The 16,260-nt window shown below is 38.4% G+C and overlaps 1 protein-coding gene across 1 annotated transcript; it reads right to left on the reverse strand.

Moving 5' to 3' along the window:
* Nucleotides 1–9,476: 9,476 nt before the first annotated feature.
* On the reverse strand, nt 9,477–10,184 carry LOC148802739 (ubiquitin-like domain-containing protein). Its single transcript, XM_088897969.1, has one exon. The coding sequence runs from the start codon at nt 10,182–10,184 to the stop codon at nt 9,477–9,479; it is 708 nt and encodes a 235-aa protein (XP_088754095.1).
* Between the last annotated feature and the right edge of the window lie 6,076 nt (nt 10,185–16,260).

Raw genomic sequence — 16,260 nt, forward strand, 5'->3', positions numbered from 1 at the left:
AAATTGGTCGGGTTGGGAAATTATTAAACCAGAGCCAAATAGAAATACTAGAAAACCAACTAACTTGGGTCGAGTTGATCGCTTTCATCTATTTGACTAACAACTCTATCTGAAATTAATTATTGTTATTTTTGTATTGTAAAAAAATTATTAACAGTAGTATATAAAATATAAATAATTATTAATTATTTAAAAAGTAAAAAATATAAAACAATTGTATACTCTTATGTGTTTCTATTATTTATCTTCACTTAACAAATCTTGTGCATCACACGAGTCCCCGCTAGTACATACATTGAATTAATATATTTTAATGGTTTTACGAAGAAATAAATTGGTTAATTATAATTTCATTAAAAAACCTATGCTTAACTATAATTTATAAATTATAATTCTTCAACGGGAAAAATCCAACTATCTTATCCAATCATAAAAGATGCATTGGCACAACTTCTAAGTGAAAATATAATTAATAATTATTTATTATTTAAATAATTACTATTTAACTTTTTATTTTCAAAAATTATAAAAATAAAAAATAAATAAGCATTGTATAAAGTATTCAAATTTCAATTGCTCTATGGATATGATAGATCATCTATAGAATTATAATATATTCAATCGTTGTTATAAAATGATTAAATATAATTAATTATTATTAATTTTTAATTTTAAAAATATAAAAGCAAAAAAAAAAGTTATTAAAGAAGAAATTTCAGTTGCTTTATGAATATGATAGGTCATCCATAGAATATAATATATTCAATCATTGTAATCAAGTGATAAAATATAATTAATTATTATTTATTTTTAATTCTAAAATATAAAAAATAAAAAAAAAAGATTACAAAGAAATTTCAATTGCTCTATGGATATGATAGATAAATCCATAGATGTAAGACATATTAAGTCTTTATAGGTAGATAAAAAATTACATTTTTAATTTTTTTATTATTTTATATTTTTACTAAGTCTCTTTACGAAATTTCCATAGATCTACTTATTACAAAAAGATAGTGATTTTGAATGTAGAAAATGTAGATCAAATAGATTTAAACATTCGAGAAAAGAAAAAAAAATACAAGATATTATGAAAAATTAAAAAAAATTACCTACTTTTGCCATATTTTTTCAAATTTTAAAAAATCTTCAAAAAACATCAACAATTTACACTTGTTTGTTGCATATTTTTGCATATCTAATACTCTAGGAATGAGGTTTGAAGTTTTAGAATTATTTAGGGGTAAAAGAAGGCTTATTTCAGGGGAAAGAAACTTTCTTTTTCAATTTACTTTTTTTTTTTTATTTTTTTGTCTGTATCTTTTTTGTAGCATATCGATCGATACATTACCGATATGCCCTGATACACCCACGATACAGTCTGACACACCCTTGATGTGACCTGATACTATGTAATACAGTAGAAAAAAGACGATACCACCAATTTTAAATCATATCGTATCGGGATTTGAAAGATACGTCCCGTATTAGATGTATTGTATCAAAACTTAAAACCTTGGTTTTGTGAAGGTGTCCGCAATTTAACATGAGAGGAGTAAGAGACATGTAAGGTTTTGGAGGTGACCTTCTCACGCACAGAGTGAAAGTCTAACTCTATGTGTTTGGTGCATGCGTGAAAATTTGGGTTTGCCACTAGGTATGTGGTGCCAATATTATCACACCAGAGTGTGGGTGCCCATGAGTCACACCCAACTCATTAAGTAAGGAACATAGCCAAATTGCTTCAGATGTTGCAAGAGCGAGGCTGTGATACTCACAACCTCTATGCTGGAATGTGGCACCATGGTGTGCTTCTTGGAAGACCATGAGACAATGTTGTCACCAAGGTAAATACAAAAACCACCATGCGACCTCCTATCGTCAGGGCAACAACCCAATCAGAGTTGGTAAATATTGGATATCTAACGAAGCACATGATTGAATGCAAAGGTCAGTGCCAATAGTATACTTGATATGATGTAGAATATGCTTGACAAAGGCCCAATGAGTGGTAGTGGGAGTGTGCATAAATTGACACGCCTTATTGACTACATAAGCCAAGTCAGGTTGAGTGAGCAACAGATTTTGAAGAGCACCAATGAAGAGGATCACCATCATTTTCGAGAGAGCTGAGTGGATGATGCCATAGGCATTTGAATTGGTTTAATGCCATCCATAGAGAGGGTCTGCAATAGACCTTGCATATATTTTCTTTGAGAGAGGAAGAGCCTAGATTTTGTGCATATGTCTTTAATGCCCAAAATATAGTGAAGTGAGCCAAGATACTTGAGAGCAAAGTGAGAGCCCATTTGCTAGAGTAAAGTAGATATGCCAGGCAAGCTAAACCCAATGACAATGATGTCATCAACATAGATTAATACGTAAAGAGATGTAGTACCATGAACAGAGATGAATAATGACGTGTCAAACTTAGACATGACAAATCCTTCACCAATGAGGGGTCTGTTTGAGTCCATAAAGGGACTTGCGCAAACGACACACATGATGTGGTTGATCAGGATCAATAAATCTTGGGGGTTGATGTATAAAAACCACTTCAGATAAGTATCCGTGTAAGAAGGCATTTTGTATGTCTAGTTGGTGCAAGGGCCAATGCTGACAAATGGCAATATTGAGAATCACCCGAAGTGTCGTAGGCTTAATAATTGGGCTAAACATTTCACTATATTTGAGGCCTTCAGGCTGGTTGTATCCTTAGGCAACCATTTGGGCCTTGTAACAGTCAACGGTACCATTTGCAGCCCACAACATTAGCATTGGGCTTGGGTTGGACCAAATCCCATGTACCATTCCATAGTAATGCATAAAATTCATCCTTCATAATAGGTCTCCAATGGGCATGTTGATTAGTAGATGAGAAGCATGTGGACTCAGCCTCAGATAAAGGATACTTAGTAGAGACCAAAAAATACTTCTTGGTGGGCCGAAAAATACCAGTTTTGGCCCATGTAGTCATAGGATGAACATTTTGGGTCTATGGAGGCAGGCTGTGTAGGCTCATCACATGAAGTGTTGTCAATAGGTGACATGCATGGACCCATGGAGGAGGACATATCCAGGTTGGACGAAGATAAATTCAGATTGGGTGTTGGCCCATTAGCTGAACCAATAGCAGGGGCAGCCCATTAGACGATGAAGGCAATAAAACTAGCAGCAATAATGGTGTTGTGGACCTCATAGAATTTGAGGTGGATGGGACTAAAGAGGAACTTGAGTCTTTGAAAAGGAATGAATACTCATTTAATGAAGTAGCACCCAGTTTTAAGATCCAAGCATTTATAACTCGTGAAAGGTTCAATTTGTTTCCACCCCCAACTATAACAATCTATAAATTTATACTACTTTAAAAAGCACGAATGGCCTTAAGAATATTTTTGGAATTTTTTAGGACAAAATTTACCTCCTTTATATTTAAATTTATTGATAAAAATGAGGTTAAATAGGGTAATTGGTTATTGATATTAAATGAGTTAAAAAGGTAATTTTAATAATTTTAATGTATTCAATTCCCTCTCATTAAATCCAACATTTAATTTATTAACTTGCATTCATGTTCATTGAATCCTATATTTAAGCCATTTTTGTTTCTTCTCATCAATCATCATTAAGTTTTATTAATTATATCGATACTTAATAAATTAATAATTTCAATAACATAAAAGTTTATACTTTTAAAATCTACGTAGGGAAAATAGTGTTTTCATCTAAGTGGTGGCAAGAAATTAAACAATTTTCAATCCATGTTGCCACAATTAAATAATAAAATTCAAAAATGGATAAAATGAAAAAATAGGGTACATTTTTAAAATACATATTAAACAATAATAAGTATGATAAATAAGAAATGTTTATATTAATGATGGAAATGGAATGTAAAATTTAAAACCAATTGGAAATAAAAATATTTTCTTATTCTCTTTCATTAAAACCTATATTTATAATATATTTTTCTCAAAATTAAATTCTTGTAATTAAATCTACAACATTAATTTTAATAGTATAAAAATAAATATTTTGAAAAGTAATGTAAAAACAAAACCATTTTCTTCCCTCTTGGTGGTAGGCAAGCAATTCGACCATTTGGGATAAAATGGATTAATAAATAATGCCATAATTAAACAATAAAAAATAAAATAAATAAGTATTAAGTGTAGGAAGTATCTTTATTAATGATGAAAATGGAATGCCAAATTTAAAATCTACCTAGAATTGAAATGGTACCATAGTCAAATAATAAAATTTTTAAAAATAGAAAATACAAAGAATCACAAAATAATAGAGAAAAATTTGGGCACGTATCTAATGTTATATATTTATAAAAAATAAAATACCGGTTATATCTCTAATATTATGCATACATTACATTGAACAAAAATAAGTATTAAGCATAAAAAATAATTTTATCAATGATGAGAATGTAATACAAATTTAATGTCAACCTAGAAATCAAACTATTTTTCTTTTTGCATGGTGAGTTAGTGGTTTGGGTCAAATGATATCATAGGCAACAAAAATTAAGTGTGGTAAGTAAAAATTATTTTATATAATGTAAATAAAACATATAATTTAAAGGAAAATATATAGTCAAAGCCGGTTGTGCGATTAAAATTAGGTCACAGGTTGGCCCTGAAACAAACAAAACATTGACAACTGGCTCCACATTTTAAATTATAAAACCCTTGCCATGTCATCGAAGGCTTATGTAGCTGTTGCCAACGTGGGACTCTTAATCCATGTCATACACAACAAAAAGCCTATATTAACAATAGATTTTCATAGTTTCTATCCAATTCCCTTTATCTCTTGATCTCCCTCCCTTCCCTCTCACTCTCATAGTCATCTCTCGACCTCCTGCTCTCTCTATCTCTTCCACTCTCTCGGCTTCAGTTTATAGCCAAATCAAAACCTCTCTCTCTCTTTCTCAATCTATCATTCTCCCACTCCCTCTAGCATTTTTTTTTATTTTTCTTATAAACTTGTACAATATTAATCAAATTGTATAAAAGAACTAAAGGAACCAACCACTTGTATAATCAAGTTATAATTTTTTATCAAGTTGGTGTAAATTTCATAGCAAAGAGTTTCTTGTGAATTTTTATCAAATTGGTTTAATGATTTTTGAACCATACCAAATTGGTCTCATGTTCTTTTATTCAATCTGATAAATACTATATAAGTGTGTAGGAAAAATAAAAAGAATGAAAGGGGGAGCAGGAGAGAAAGAGAATGAGAGAGATTGAGGGAGCACGATAGGTAGAGAGAGAATAAGATAAATTGATAGAAAGAACGTAAATACATAAACCAAAAACCATTTTTATTTATTTTCAAACCATATAGTTGTTGAGCAAGAGACAATTGTGTGTGTGTGTGTGTGTGTGGGAGGGAGGGAGCGTGAGATAAACTAAAAACCTTTTTTTTTATTTTTTATTTTCCAATCACCCAACATTAAAGGGCAATTTTGGTATAGCTTTTTGTTGTGTCCAACATAGATTAAGTCCCATGTTGTCAACAACCACATAAGCCTTTCGATGGTATGGTGGGGGTTTTTATAATTTAAAATACAGAGCCAGTTGTTAGAGTTTTGTTAGTTTTTGGACCAACCTCTAACTATAATTTTCTCTAATTTAAAACGAATCCAAAAGAAAAAATAATTTCTTATCTAGATGGTGGGTCAATGGTCCAACTTTTTAAAGAAACCCATGATGTCATAATTGAATATTAAATATTTAAAAGAAGATAGAACACAAAAAATGAAAATGTACAAAATTTTGTTGAAAACATTTGAAAACATTTCTAATGTTATATATTCATCATATTAAATAAAAATAATTGTTAAAATAAAACTTATTTTTATTTTGATAGAAATGGAATACAAAATTTAATAATAATAATAATAATAATAATAATAATAATAATAATAATAATAATAATAATAATAATAATAATAATAATAATAATAATAATAATAATAATAAGAATAACAACAACAACAACAACAACAACAACAACAACAACAACAACAACAACAACAATAATAATAATAATAATAATAAACGTTATTTGCTACAAGCATTTAAGTTTATTTTTAATCATATTGTTACTTTTGTTAATTTTCAATTTCTATCTTAACTATGCTATATATAAAATTCAAGTAATTAATATGAAGAAAAAATTTTCATATGAAACTCATCTGCTTAATTACTAGTAGTATATAATATTTGAAACCCGGTACAAAAATGAAAGGAGAGGGTCCTCATAAATTAGAGATAATTAATTCTAAAAGCCTAGAGTAGACTGAATTAGTTGGTGGAAGATGCAACTGATGGCTTTTCCCTTGTGGACAAGCTGAACAGAAAGGAGTCATGCTAGATATTGCGAGCCGTAAACAACTCACTATGTGCTTAACCACTATTGATGATGGATGCTTGAGACGAGAGTGCCAAATGTCTATCAAAGTTCAAAACCAAGATGAGAGTGCCAAATGTCTACATGCTTAATAACTCAAGTGTGAGGGTGAAACTCAAAATAAACATCGTTATTAAAAGCAAATTGAGCCATAAAGAGCAGATTTCGTTGAATATTAGGCACATGCGATATGTCTTTCAAAAGTAAAGAACAAGTAAAGGATGGTATAATACTAGAACTAGTATTAAAAATTGTCAAACCTTTACTATTGCCAACAGTGACCTAATCAGGACCGTGTATTCAGAGTGCAACTGTAGTTTGCTTAAATCTGAGATCATATGATTAATTGCCCCAGAATCTAGGTACCAATAGTCATCCTCATTTGAAGCATTCAAAAAAGAATTTATACGCTGTTGGTGTAGTCATTGGGTGCAGTGATTTTCTTGGGCTTAGGTTTGAACTACTGATTGTGATTGTAGCGACAGCGGTACCAAAAGGCTGTGTAAATGGGATCTAATATGGACCAATCCAACTCCTTAAAATCTGACTAGGACCCGAATCAGGACCTCACTCTATTGCTTTTATTAGACTTGGATACGGATTTACTTCGATCCGATCCAGATCCAACCCGTTTTACTCCCTAGTGAAAAGGATAAGAAAATCTTAAGAACATAGCAGAAAAGGTAAACTAAACCATCATTGATCATTACTTTACAGAAGATATTTAGGATTTTTCCTTAATTTAGCACTATTTCATTTTGAAGTTTTATTATTAACCAGGTTTATCCAGTTTTAGCACAAAGATATTGTGATGATACTGTGATTCTTGTTTCTTTTAAAGGCATCCTAACTATATTCAGGAAATAATGGGTGTGGTTTCTATGGATACATGCAACAATGGGTCTGGATCGAGGTAGGATAGATCCAATATTGATCCAAATACTATTGGGTATTGTCAGAACCGGCCTGTTGATGTCCCAAATTAACTTATTTTATAGGGTTGGATTTGTTTTGGTCTTTTGGGTTGGCTCAGACCTTTGAAGATCTAGGAGCTCCAAAACTTGCCACCTGCCCTTATGTTTGGAGCATCAATCAGAACTTATCATCAAATGGGTCATACTATGAAGATAAGTTGGGCACAAGACAGAAGGTTCGAAGTTCTAATCTTCTGATTTTATTGCATTTTGGTGGATTTTAAGTTAATTTTTAACTAAATTGAGATCAAATCACATTTGTGTAGCCCATTTCATGAGTCCGGATCTTCTGCCCATACAAATTCTGTCCATGTTTATGGCAGCCATACATGAAAAACATTTCATTATCTGTATAATATTATGCAGGGGAGGGGAAATGTTTCTAATTCACGGGGTAGTGTGTTGTGGGTAGACGTGAATAAGAGTTCGTGTGGACAGGAGATCCGAACTCCCATCTCATACCCATAATCAATTAGGTGTCTACCATCAACAAAATGCTCCCAATGTACTGCTGTAGTGGCTGGTTGGGACATGTTGGGAACGTCTGGTTGGTAGCAGATCTGAACTCCCCATGACCGGTATTTGATTTTGATCCCAGGTCTTCGCTACAAATAACTAGAGATCCTACCGAGCCATCATTTTAATTGAGACAGCAGAAAAGTAATGGGGCCCAAGATCCAATATATGGTTCCTGTGTCCCTAGCCTAAATCGGAAACGGGCCCTTAATAGGATTAAGTCTAAGCAAAAGCAATTGTAAACAGCTGTAAAGAAAACTGACTTAATCTAGAATCTAAAACCATATACTGATATACATTGGGTTTGGGTCAAATTTTTATAAGGATATCAATGAATAGACCTAAGTTGGCGTCCTTTGTGAGCTAAATTCATCAACTTTCAAGGTTTTCCAGTCTAAATTGTTTTGCAAAATTAGCCATATCTGTGTTGGATCGGGTTGAGGGTCAACCTAGGGTCAATCCGAGGTTAAGCATGAGTTTGTAAGGCAGCATTTGGCATTCTTTATTTTAAGGATTTATCTTCTTTTTGCAATTAAATGCCCCTATGAACATTGAATTTTTAACTGCAAAAATGAGATAAGTCCTTCAAATAGGGAATGCCACATGCAGCCTAAACCTTAGCTTAAGGCAAAGTAACTTGGGCCAACCTCAGGCTTGGTTGAGCTCGGGTGGACTTATTTGGGCCAGAATCAGGATGGGTTGGTTGGGTTTAAAAATTTAAAGGTTTTTACAGTGTATTTTATAGCCCAAATCAGATTTTTTATGGATTTCCCTACCTTTCTTTTCCTTTCCCTACCAACAACCCATTTGTGTTGGGCTAGAGCATGTTTTTGTTAGGGTAGAGATAAAGAAATAATCAATCTTAAAGGAAAATAAGGGAGAAAACTAATCTACATTGCAATAAGAATAATTAAATGTGGCCTCATGAGAACCAAGTGATTTTCTTTTGTCTGTGTTTATCACCTGGGAATTCCAAACTCCCAAAGAATGTAAATATGTTCTAAACTGGTGGAGATGTCCCCGAAAGATGATAATTTTGTCGACAAGATATCCCTGAAAGATGAAATGTTCTGAACTGTCTTTCTGTGTAGTTCTCTGAAGTGAAAAATTCCTTCCTTGAATGGAGAGCACCTCACTGATCAGAATTAGATCTTCTTCTTAATTACCACCATTATCATCAATTCGTCATCATCAACCATTTTTATTTGGGTAGTGAGGATTATTAGAAACTTATCTGTAAGAGCATATATATATTATATATATATATATAATTTGTAAATCAACAACAAGGCTAACAAACTAAAAGGGTTCCGCAACCATTTCAATTAATAAGAAGATAATCTAATACTCTGAAAACACCATATATCTAAAACTTAAAGCAAACCCTTCTCACCATATTATCATATTCATCATATATTACTACTACTATTACTACTACTGCTACTCTCATCTAGAAAACACCAGATACTTGATATATCTACCCAATAAAACTTAGAACCCACCCTTTTCATCACTTCATGTTTTCATATTCATCATATACTACTACTACTAGTATTCATCTCAGTCATAAATCACAGTCACAGTTTCCCCAGAATGAATCCCGTAACCGATTATGTCCACTCTCCCCTCAAGTCGCCTTCCCGCATGTTCAAGATGGAAAAGACGTCCCTCATCAACTAAGCCAGCACGACGAATCATTGCTTGCAGTGTGAAAACTGTGTCATATCTTTCCACATTTATGACCATTGTTTGGAACACCGACTCCTCACTGCAGGGAACCACCACATCAATGGCTACCAACCACCGTGGGTCCTGAGGGGTCTCCACCACAAAAACGGTGGGTGTTGTGGAAATTAAATACCTATCCAGCCTCCACTCGTCATGCATTGGAGCTCCCAGCGTAGTCAGATTCTGGCGCCGTGGAGTCATACCCACCTGCTCGTCGATCATCTTTTTCAGACCTAAAACTGTGTCGGTGCTCGATATCTCCAGGATCACCACACTGTACAATGTGTGAACGGTGACTATGATCATCTGAGGTTGAACCTTCGTGTAGAGTCTCATCACCACTTCATAATCATCCTCCACGTTAATACCCAGATCAGATAAAGCCGTATTTCCATCTGCTAGCAGATTTCCGTTGTATAACAGGATTTGCTCATCGTAGAATTCATGAAACTGGAGAAAAAAGCGTATTTCTCCGACTGATCTGCACCTTTGCTCGATTTTGTATGTCTTATCGTAGTGTTCCACTTTGATGACCACCATTGCCGATCGAGTTATATCAAAGACTGGAGTTGATAAAGCCTGAACTAGTACCGGGGAGATATGGTTCCAGCAGGGAGAGCTAGCTCAGTGACCGGAGCTCAGGGACGTGGCTAAAAGACTGGATTGAAAGGCAACTTATAGAGTGATTTGTCACACTTATTGAGCATCTTTTACATAAAACTACCATGACAATTAGATTCCCTATTTCCCCAATTTCTGCGTGAGGGAGTGTGGAGTGTGATTAACTGATTGCCTGCAGATATCAGATATCAAATATAATAAAATGAAACAATGGAAGCAACGCATGATACCTTTTTCAGATACCAAAATAGGACAAAGATATTAACAGACCCAATTAACTTTTTTTCTTTCTAAATGAGAAACCCAACTAGCCTTTTTCTTTTCTGAAGGGAGAATCAAGTTATTAATATTTTTTTTTGGCAATTATTAATATTGAATGAAATGTGTAGAAAAAACAATGGTAAGATTCTCAAGTAAATGGGATCAAGTACCGAATATGGATAGTAGGGCCTATGGATGTACATGTGGTTTTTAAGCCAAATAAGTGGGCTCAACTTATATAATAACCTCCAAGGTTAATATGGGCCTCAATAGGCCCAGGGCTAAGCCTATATAGAATCATATCTTATTGGAATGATGTGGGCCCTTTGGTCAAACCACTAATTCTTATTTATAATATCTATATCTATATTATTATTAAAAGTATCAATGAGGGTGTGAAATTTTTCTTGACTAAAATATTCATATTTGTGTATTTAGTCCATCTCTAATTATGAGAGTTGAAAATGTAATTTCAATTAATGCTTTTCATTTCATTTAATCCACTTCATTAAGTCTTATATTTAGTATATTAACTCCCTCTCTTTTTTATTAAATCCTATATTTAAGTTATTTTTTACTAATAAATAATATTGATTAGATTTATATCTAATACTTTTAAACAATATAAATCCATATATTTTAAAATTTACTCAGAAACAAAACCATTCTTTATCCAAGTGATGTCTAAGTAATTCAACCATCGAAATCAAATTAGTCAATCCATGAAGTCATAGTCAAATAATAAAATTTTTAAATAGGAATAAATATAGAAAATTACAAAAGTGTAGAAAAAATTAGACACATTTATGATATTTTTGTTAAGCAAATTAAAAAAAAAATGTATTTAGTGTGAGGGTTAAAAATGTAATTCAATTAATGTCTTTCACTAAGTCTTATATTTATGGTATTAACTCTCATTCTCTCTTATTAAATCCTATACTTAAATTATCTTTACACTAATAAATGCTACTAATTATATCTATGTCCAATACTTTTAACAATATAAACTCATATGTTTTAAAATTGGCCAATCCATGAAGTCACAATGAGATAATAAAATTTGTAAATAGAAATAAACATAGAAAATTACAAAAATTTAGAAAAAATTAGACACATTTATGATATTTTTATTATTCAAATTAAAAAAATAAGTGTAATAAACAAGAATTATTTTTATTAACGATGCAAATAAAATACATACTCTAAAAGTAATTGATGATGCACAATCCGGCCGGTCTTAGCTGTCAACGATCTTGCCTCTGAGCTGAGTGGCAGGGGACCTGAAACGGAGGGAGTGAAGAAGCTCCGGGGAGAACCCAGCGTAAGGGCTCCGAAGCTCAAGTTAGAGTCTTTTCAAAGGCAAGATAAGCCAGATAGCGCAAAAGTTAGCATACCTCGTTCTTGTGGGGTAGGAGCCTTTTATAACCACCTTGCGCACTCACTTCTAGGCTTCTGTCAGATCGGGCATGATTATTTCTGAGCTCCCGCCAGTTCGGATGTCATTTCCTCTGGCCGGACAGAACCGCCACTGCTCCTTTTGTTGGAGCCGTCTCTGCGGCAAGTAATGACGGTGCAGGTGGCGGTAGCAGGAGGCCGTTTGAAGTGCGGCTGTCAGGCGTGAGATCCCAAATCAGTCAGGTGCGCCGCCCTTGGATACGGACGTCCTTGGTGTCAGGTACGTTTGGTCAGCCTGGTGTTTCGGAAGCGAAGTGCTGGAGTGGTGAGCGAGATGTCTTGAGCTCGGTTTGGGGAGTGTTCCAAACTGCCATGGGTCAGCTCGGGTCACAGCTTTGCGAGGCTTGGGACCCGAGGTAGTTCGTGCTCCTTGCAGGGAGCTCGGGTTCTCAGTAGGGAGCTCGGGTTCTTAATAGGGAGCTCAGACTCTTAATGGGGAGCTCGGACTCCCAGTAGGGAGCTCGGACTCTTGGTAGGGAGCTCGGGCTCCTAGTAGAGCGGTCTGGTGGAGTTCGGGCTCGGTAGTGAGCTTGGACTTCGTTACTTTCGGTGCTCGTTTTGGACGCTCTGCTGTCCCGAGTTGTTTGCTTTTGCCACGTGTCGGGTGATTGCGAGGTCGGGCCAAATTTCCCTTCATCAATTGCCCCCCACTCCCTGCGACAAGGGTCCTGTCTTGGCGCGGGGAGTTCGTAAGGTATCAGGAGGGTTTTGGTCCGTACTGAGGGCGCTTGCTTTAATTTGATTTTCAAAAAAGGGTGTGCGTTTAGGAGACGTGATGGTAGCCGTTCGGGAGTCGTGCTGCAGATGCTTTTATTGTGAGGAGACGTGCACCGACACCCTGTCAGTTTCGAGAAGTTGCATGTTGACGCCACGTCCTCTGACAGGACGTGCGTGACGCTTCGTCAGTTTCGGAAAGACGTGCGCTGGTCGGCTTCGGAAGACGTGCGGTTTAGCGTGGCTGTGGACCGTTGGATTGGCTTCGATCTGGGCCGTCGCTTTCCGGCCGCTGTGGATATAAATAGCGCGGGGGGGGGGGGGTCCGTCCTCGCTACTGTACCTCTTGAGCTCGCGCCTAAGTTTTAGTTCGCGTTCAGGCTCTTCAGCTCGCGTCCTAGGTTCCTTGCTTGTTCGAGCTTTCGCGGTCTACTTCAGTCTTCTTCCCGGGTGAGTGCTCTTGGAATCCCGTTCCATTCTCTGATTTCTAGTTCGGAGGGTTCAGACAGTTCAAGCGGGTCTGTTGTAGGTTCTACGAACCAATTTGCGTCCCCCGATAGTTCAAGTGAGCCCGATGTAGGTCCTGAGGAAGGGGTTGAACCTACGGGCCGAGGTGCCTCGGGTAGGTTGGCGTCCACCTCCCGTCGTGGCCGGGTTTTAGATCAGTTCGGCCCTTCGACTATGACGCCTGAGGGACTTCAATCCCTCATAGACTACTACAACTTGCCCGGGGAGCACGCCTACTTCATCCCTACGGGTAGCTTCCCTTGGGAACACGGTCCTGATGAGATCGTGATTTTCCGGGAGCAGCTTGCTGCGGGGCTGCGATTGCCTTTTCATCCTCTTCTCGTCGAGGTTCTAAACCACTTCGGTGTGACGGTCGGCCAGCTTCACCCGAACTCCATTAGGAATTTAGTGGGGACGATCTCCTTATTCTGTGACGAGAACTTTCCTTTGGATCTGGAGATTTTCTCCTCTATTTTAATGCTGAAAAAGCAAGCGGGTCCCCTTCCCGGGTGTAGGCGGGCATACTACCTATCTCCTCGCCCAAGCTTCAAGCTCTTACATGGACTCCCTAATAAGGTCCCGGCGTGGAAGCGGGACTATTTCGGGGTGCGAAGTGCACTGGGGTGGCCGTTTCAGACCGGCTGGGGGATGGCCGCTCCCGACTCCGGCATCACACTCGATAAGGAGACGGCAAAGGGCCTCCGGCAATGGGTGCGGCTTGGGCTGGAGTGTCAACGGTATCTGACGGAGGCCAAGCTTATTGCTGCTGGCCTGAGTTCGGGTAGGTTCTTCCCCTAGCGATCCTGTCTTGCTCTTCTTTTACGTGTCTTACTGATGCCGAACTCCTTTTCGCAGGTACGATGGACTCTCGAGGGACCCGAGGTGGGCACTTGTTCCAAGGCATGAAGAGGAGAAAACGGGTGGCTAAGTGAGCTCGCGCCGAACCACCCTAGGGTGCGGAGCCCGAGGTGCCGGACTATCCGGCGGAGGATCAACCTATGGAGCCCGAGATGGTTCCTCCTATGCAGGAGCCGGCGGGGGCTCCTTATGCCGAAACCACACACATAGGGGCTCCCGCTTACTCCGAGTCTGCCCATACGCGAGCTGGGCCGTCGGGCTCGGAGGCCCCGGGGGACTTCAGGAGTGTGCTGTCGCCTGTTCACGCTCTTCAACGGAGTAAGGAGGCCATGTTTCCCGAGGAATTCGCGGCGTGGACCGAGCTCCCTCTGCACCAAGTGGCCTGTCGTGTCGTTACTCATGCCATGGTGGTAAGTGCTCCCTTCTTTAGAGTTCTTCGGCCTTTATTCTTCTATTCGTTCCTTTGATCCCGTTTCCCTCTGATAGGTGAACTCTTCTATTCACGCCTTAGCGAAACAGGTGGAGAGGTGCTCGAGGCAGGCGCGAGCTGCCGAGGAGGCTGCTCGCCTCGCGCGGTCTAGGCAGGCGAGGTCTCAGAGAGATGCCGAGGCCATGGGAGTGGTGGTGAAGCATATGGCGGAATTGAAGCTGGACCTGTAGCATCAGGTCGAGTATCTTCAGGAGGATATCAGGGAGAGGACTCAGATCTTCTCTCAAGGCATCGAAGATGCGAAGAAGAAAGCTGTTAGTGATTATATTGCTTAGTCGGATTTCGATGATCTGATGGTGGACTCCTACAGGAGGGGTTTCAAGCTAAGCCGGTGGATGATCCGGAATATGTACCCCAAGCTCGATACCAGCGCCATATCCACTAAGCGCATTACTCAAGAGATGGCTAATGCTGCGGATGCCGAACCGGACTCCGAGGGGGAGGCAGGTCCTTTGGGTGTTGTCGAAGTGGCTTCTGATAATGATGAAGTAGCCCCTGGCTTGTAAAATGGCTTTTTGTTCAAGTGGCTTCTGATAATGTACTCAAGAAATGGCTTTTTTTTTTGAATGTACACCTTTATCTGAAATGAAATGGCTTTTTGTTTAAGTGATGGTTGTCCTGTCTTCGAGCTGCGTTTTTTTCCGAACTGACCATTTTGATCCTTCAGTTCGTTTTCTACCTAGGCTTCGGGGTACTTGCCTTGGTGGTTTATAGGTAGTATCTTCTTAAGTTGACGACGTTCAATGCTCGGGGTACTTGTTTCCCTTCTAGGGTTTCGAGCTCGTATGCCCCCCCACCGAGTGCTTTCTTTACTCTGTAGGGTCCTTCCCAGTTTGGTCCAGGTTTCCCTACGCCGGGTTCGGGCACCATGACCTTACGGAGAACCAGGTCGCCAACGCGGAAGTTCCTCTTCTTTAATCGCACGTTATAATACCGAGCTACCTTTTGTTGGTAGGCCACAGTTCGGATGTGCGTGAGGTCCCTCACTTCCTCCAGTAGGTCGAGGTTGGTGCGTAACTTGCCATCGTTTGTCTCTTCGTCGTACGCTTCTAGTCGCAGCGTAGGCACTTCGATTTCCGCCGGGATCACCGCCTCGATGCCGTAGGTGAGGTTAAAGGGGGTCTCTCCTGTGGCGGTTTTTTCCGTGGTTCGGTGAGCCCATAGAACACTTGGTAGTTCGTCTGCCCACAAACCTTTGGCTCGGTCTAATCGTGCTTTCAGTCCGCGGAGGATGGCTCTGTTCATTACTTCTGTTTGGCCATTTGCCTGTGGGTGTGCGACCGATGTGAAGTTCTGACTAATTCCCATACTTTGGCACCATTCTTGGAACTTGATATCTTCGAACTGTTTGCCGTTGTCGGAGATCAGTACCCGAGGTAGCCCGAAGCGACATACAATGTTCTTCCAAAAGAAGTTCTGTATGTTTCGGGCTGTAACTATTGCCAGGGGTTCAGCTTCTATCCACTTTGTGAAGTAATCAACTGCCACCACTAGGAATTTTCTCCCGCCTGTCGCTGGTGGGGTATTTGAGGTCGGCAGCGGGCTGATGGTGGATGTTGGCATGCTTCTGACACTTGTTGCATTTTCTAACGAGCTTGATTGCCTCTGTCTTCATCGTTGGCCAGTAGTATCCTTGTCGAAGTGCTTTTTGGGCGAGGGCTCTGCCCCCCAGGTGTCCGCCGCACAAGCCTTCATGAGTGTCGTGGAGTA

Source organism: Nelumbo nucifera, chromosome 2, assembly GCF_055504915.1.
Source record: "Nelumbo nucifera cultivar China Antique chromosome 2, China Antique-T2T, whole genome shotgun sequence".
NCBI lineage: Eukaryota > Viridiplantae > Streptophyta > Magnoliopsida > Proteales > Nelumbonaceae > Nelumbo > Nelumbo nucifera.

Coding starts and splice junctions, on each gene's coding strand:
- LOC148802739 (XM_088897969.1), bottom strand. CDS start 10,184: ATGGTGGTCATCAAAGTGGAACACTACGATAAGACATACAAAATCGAG.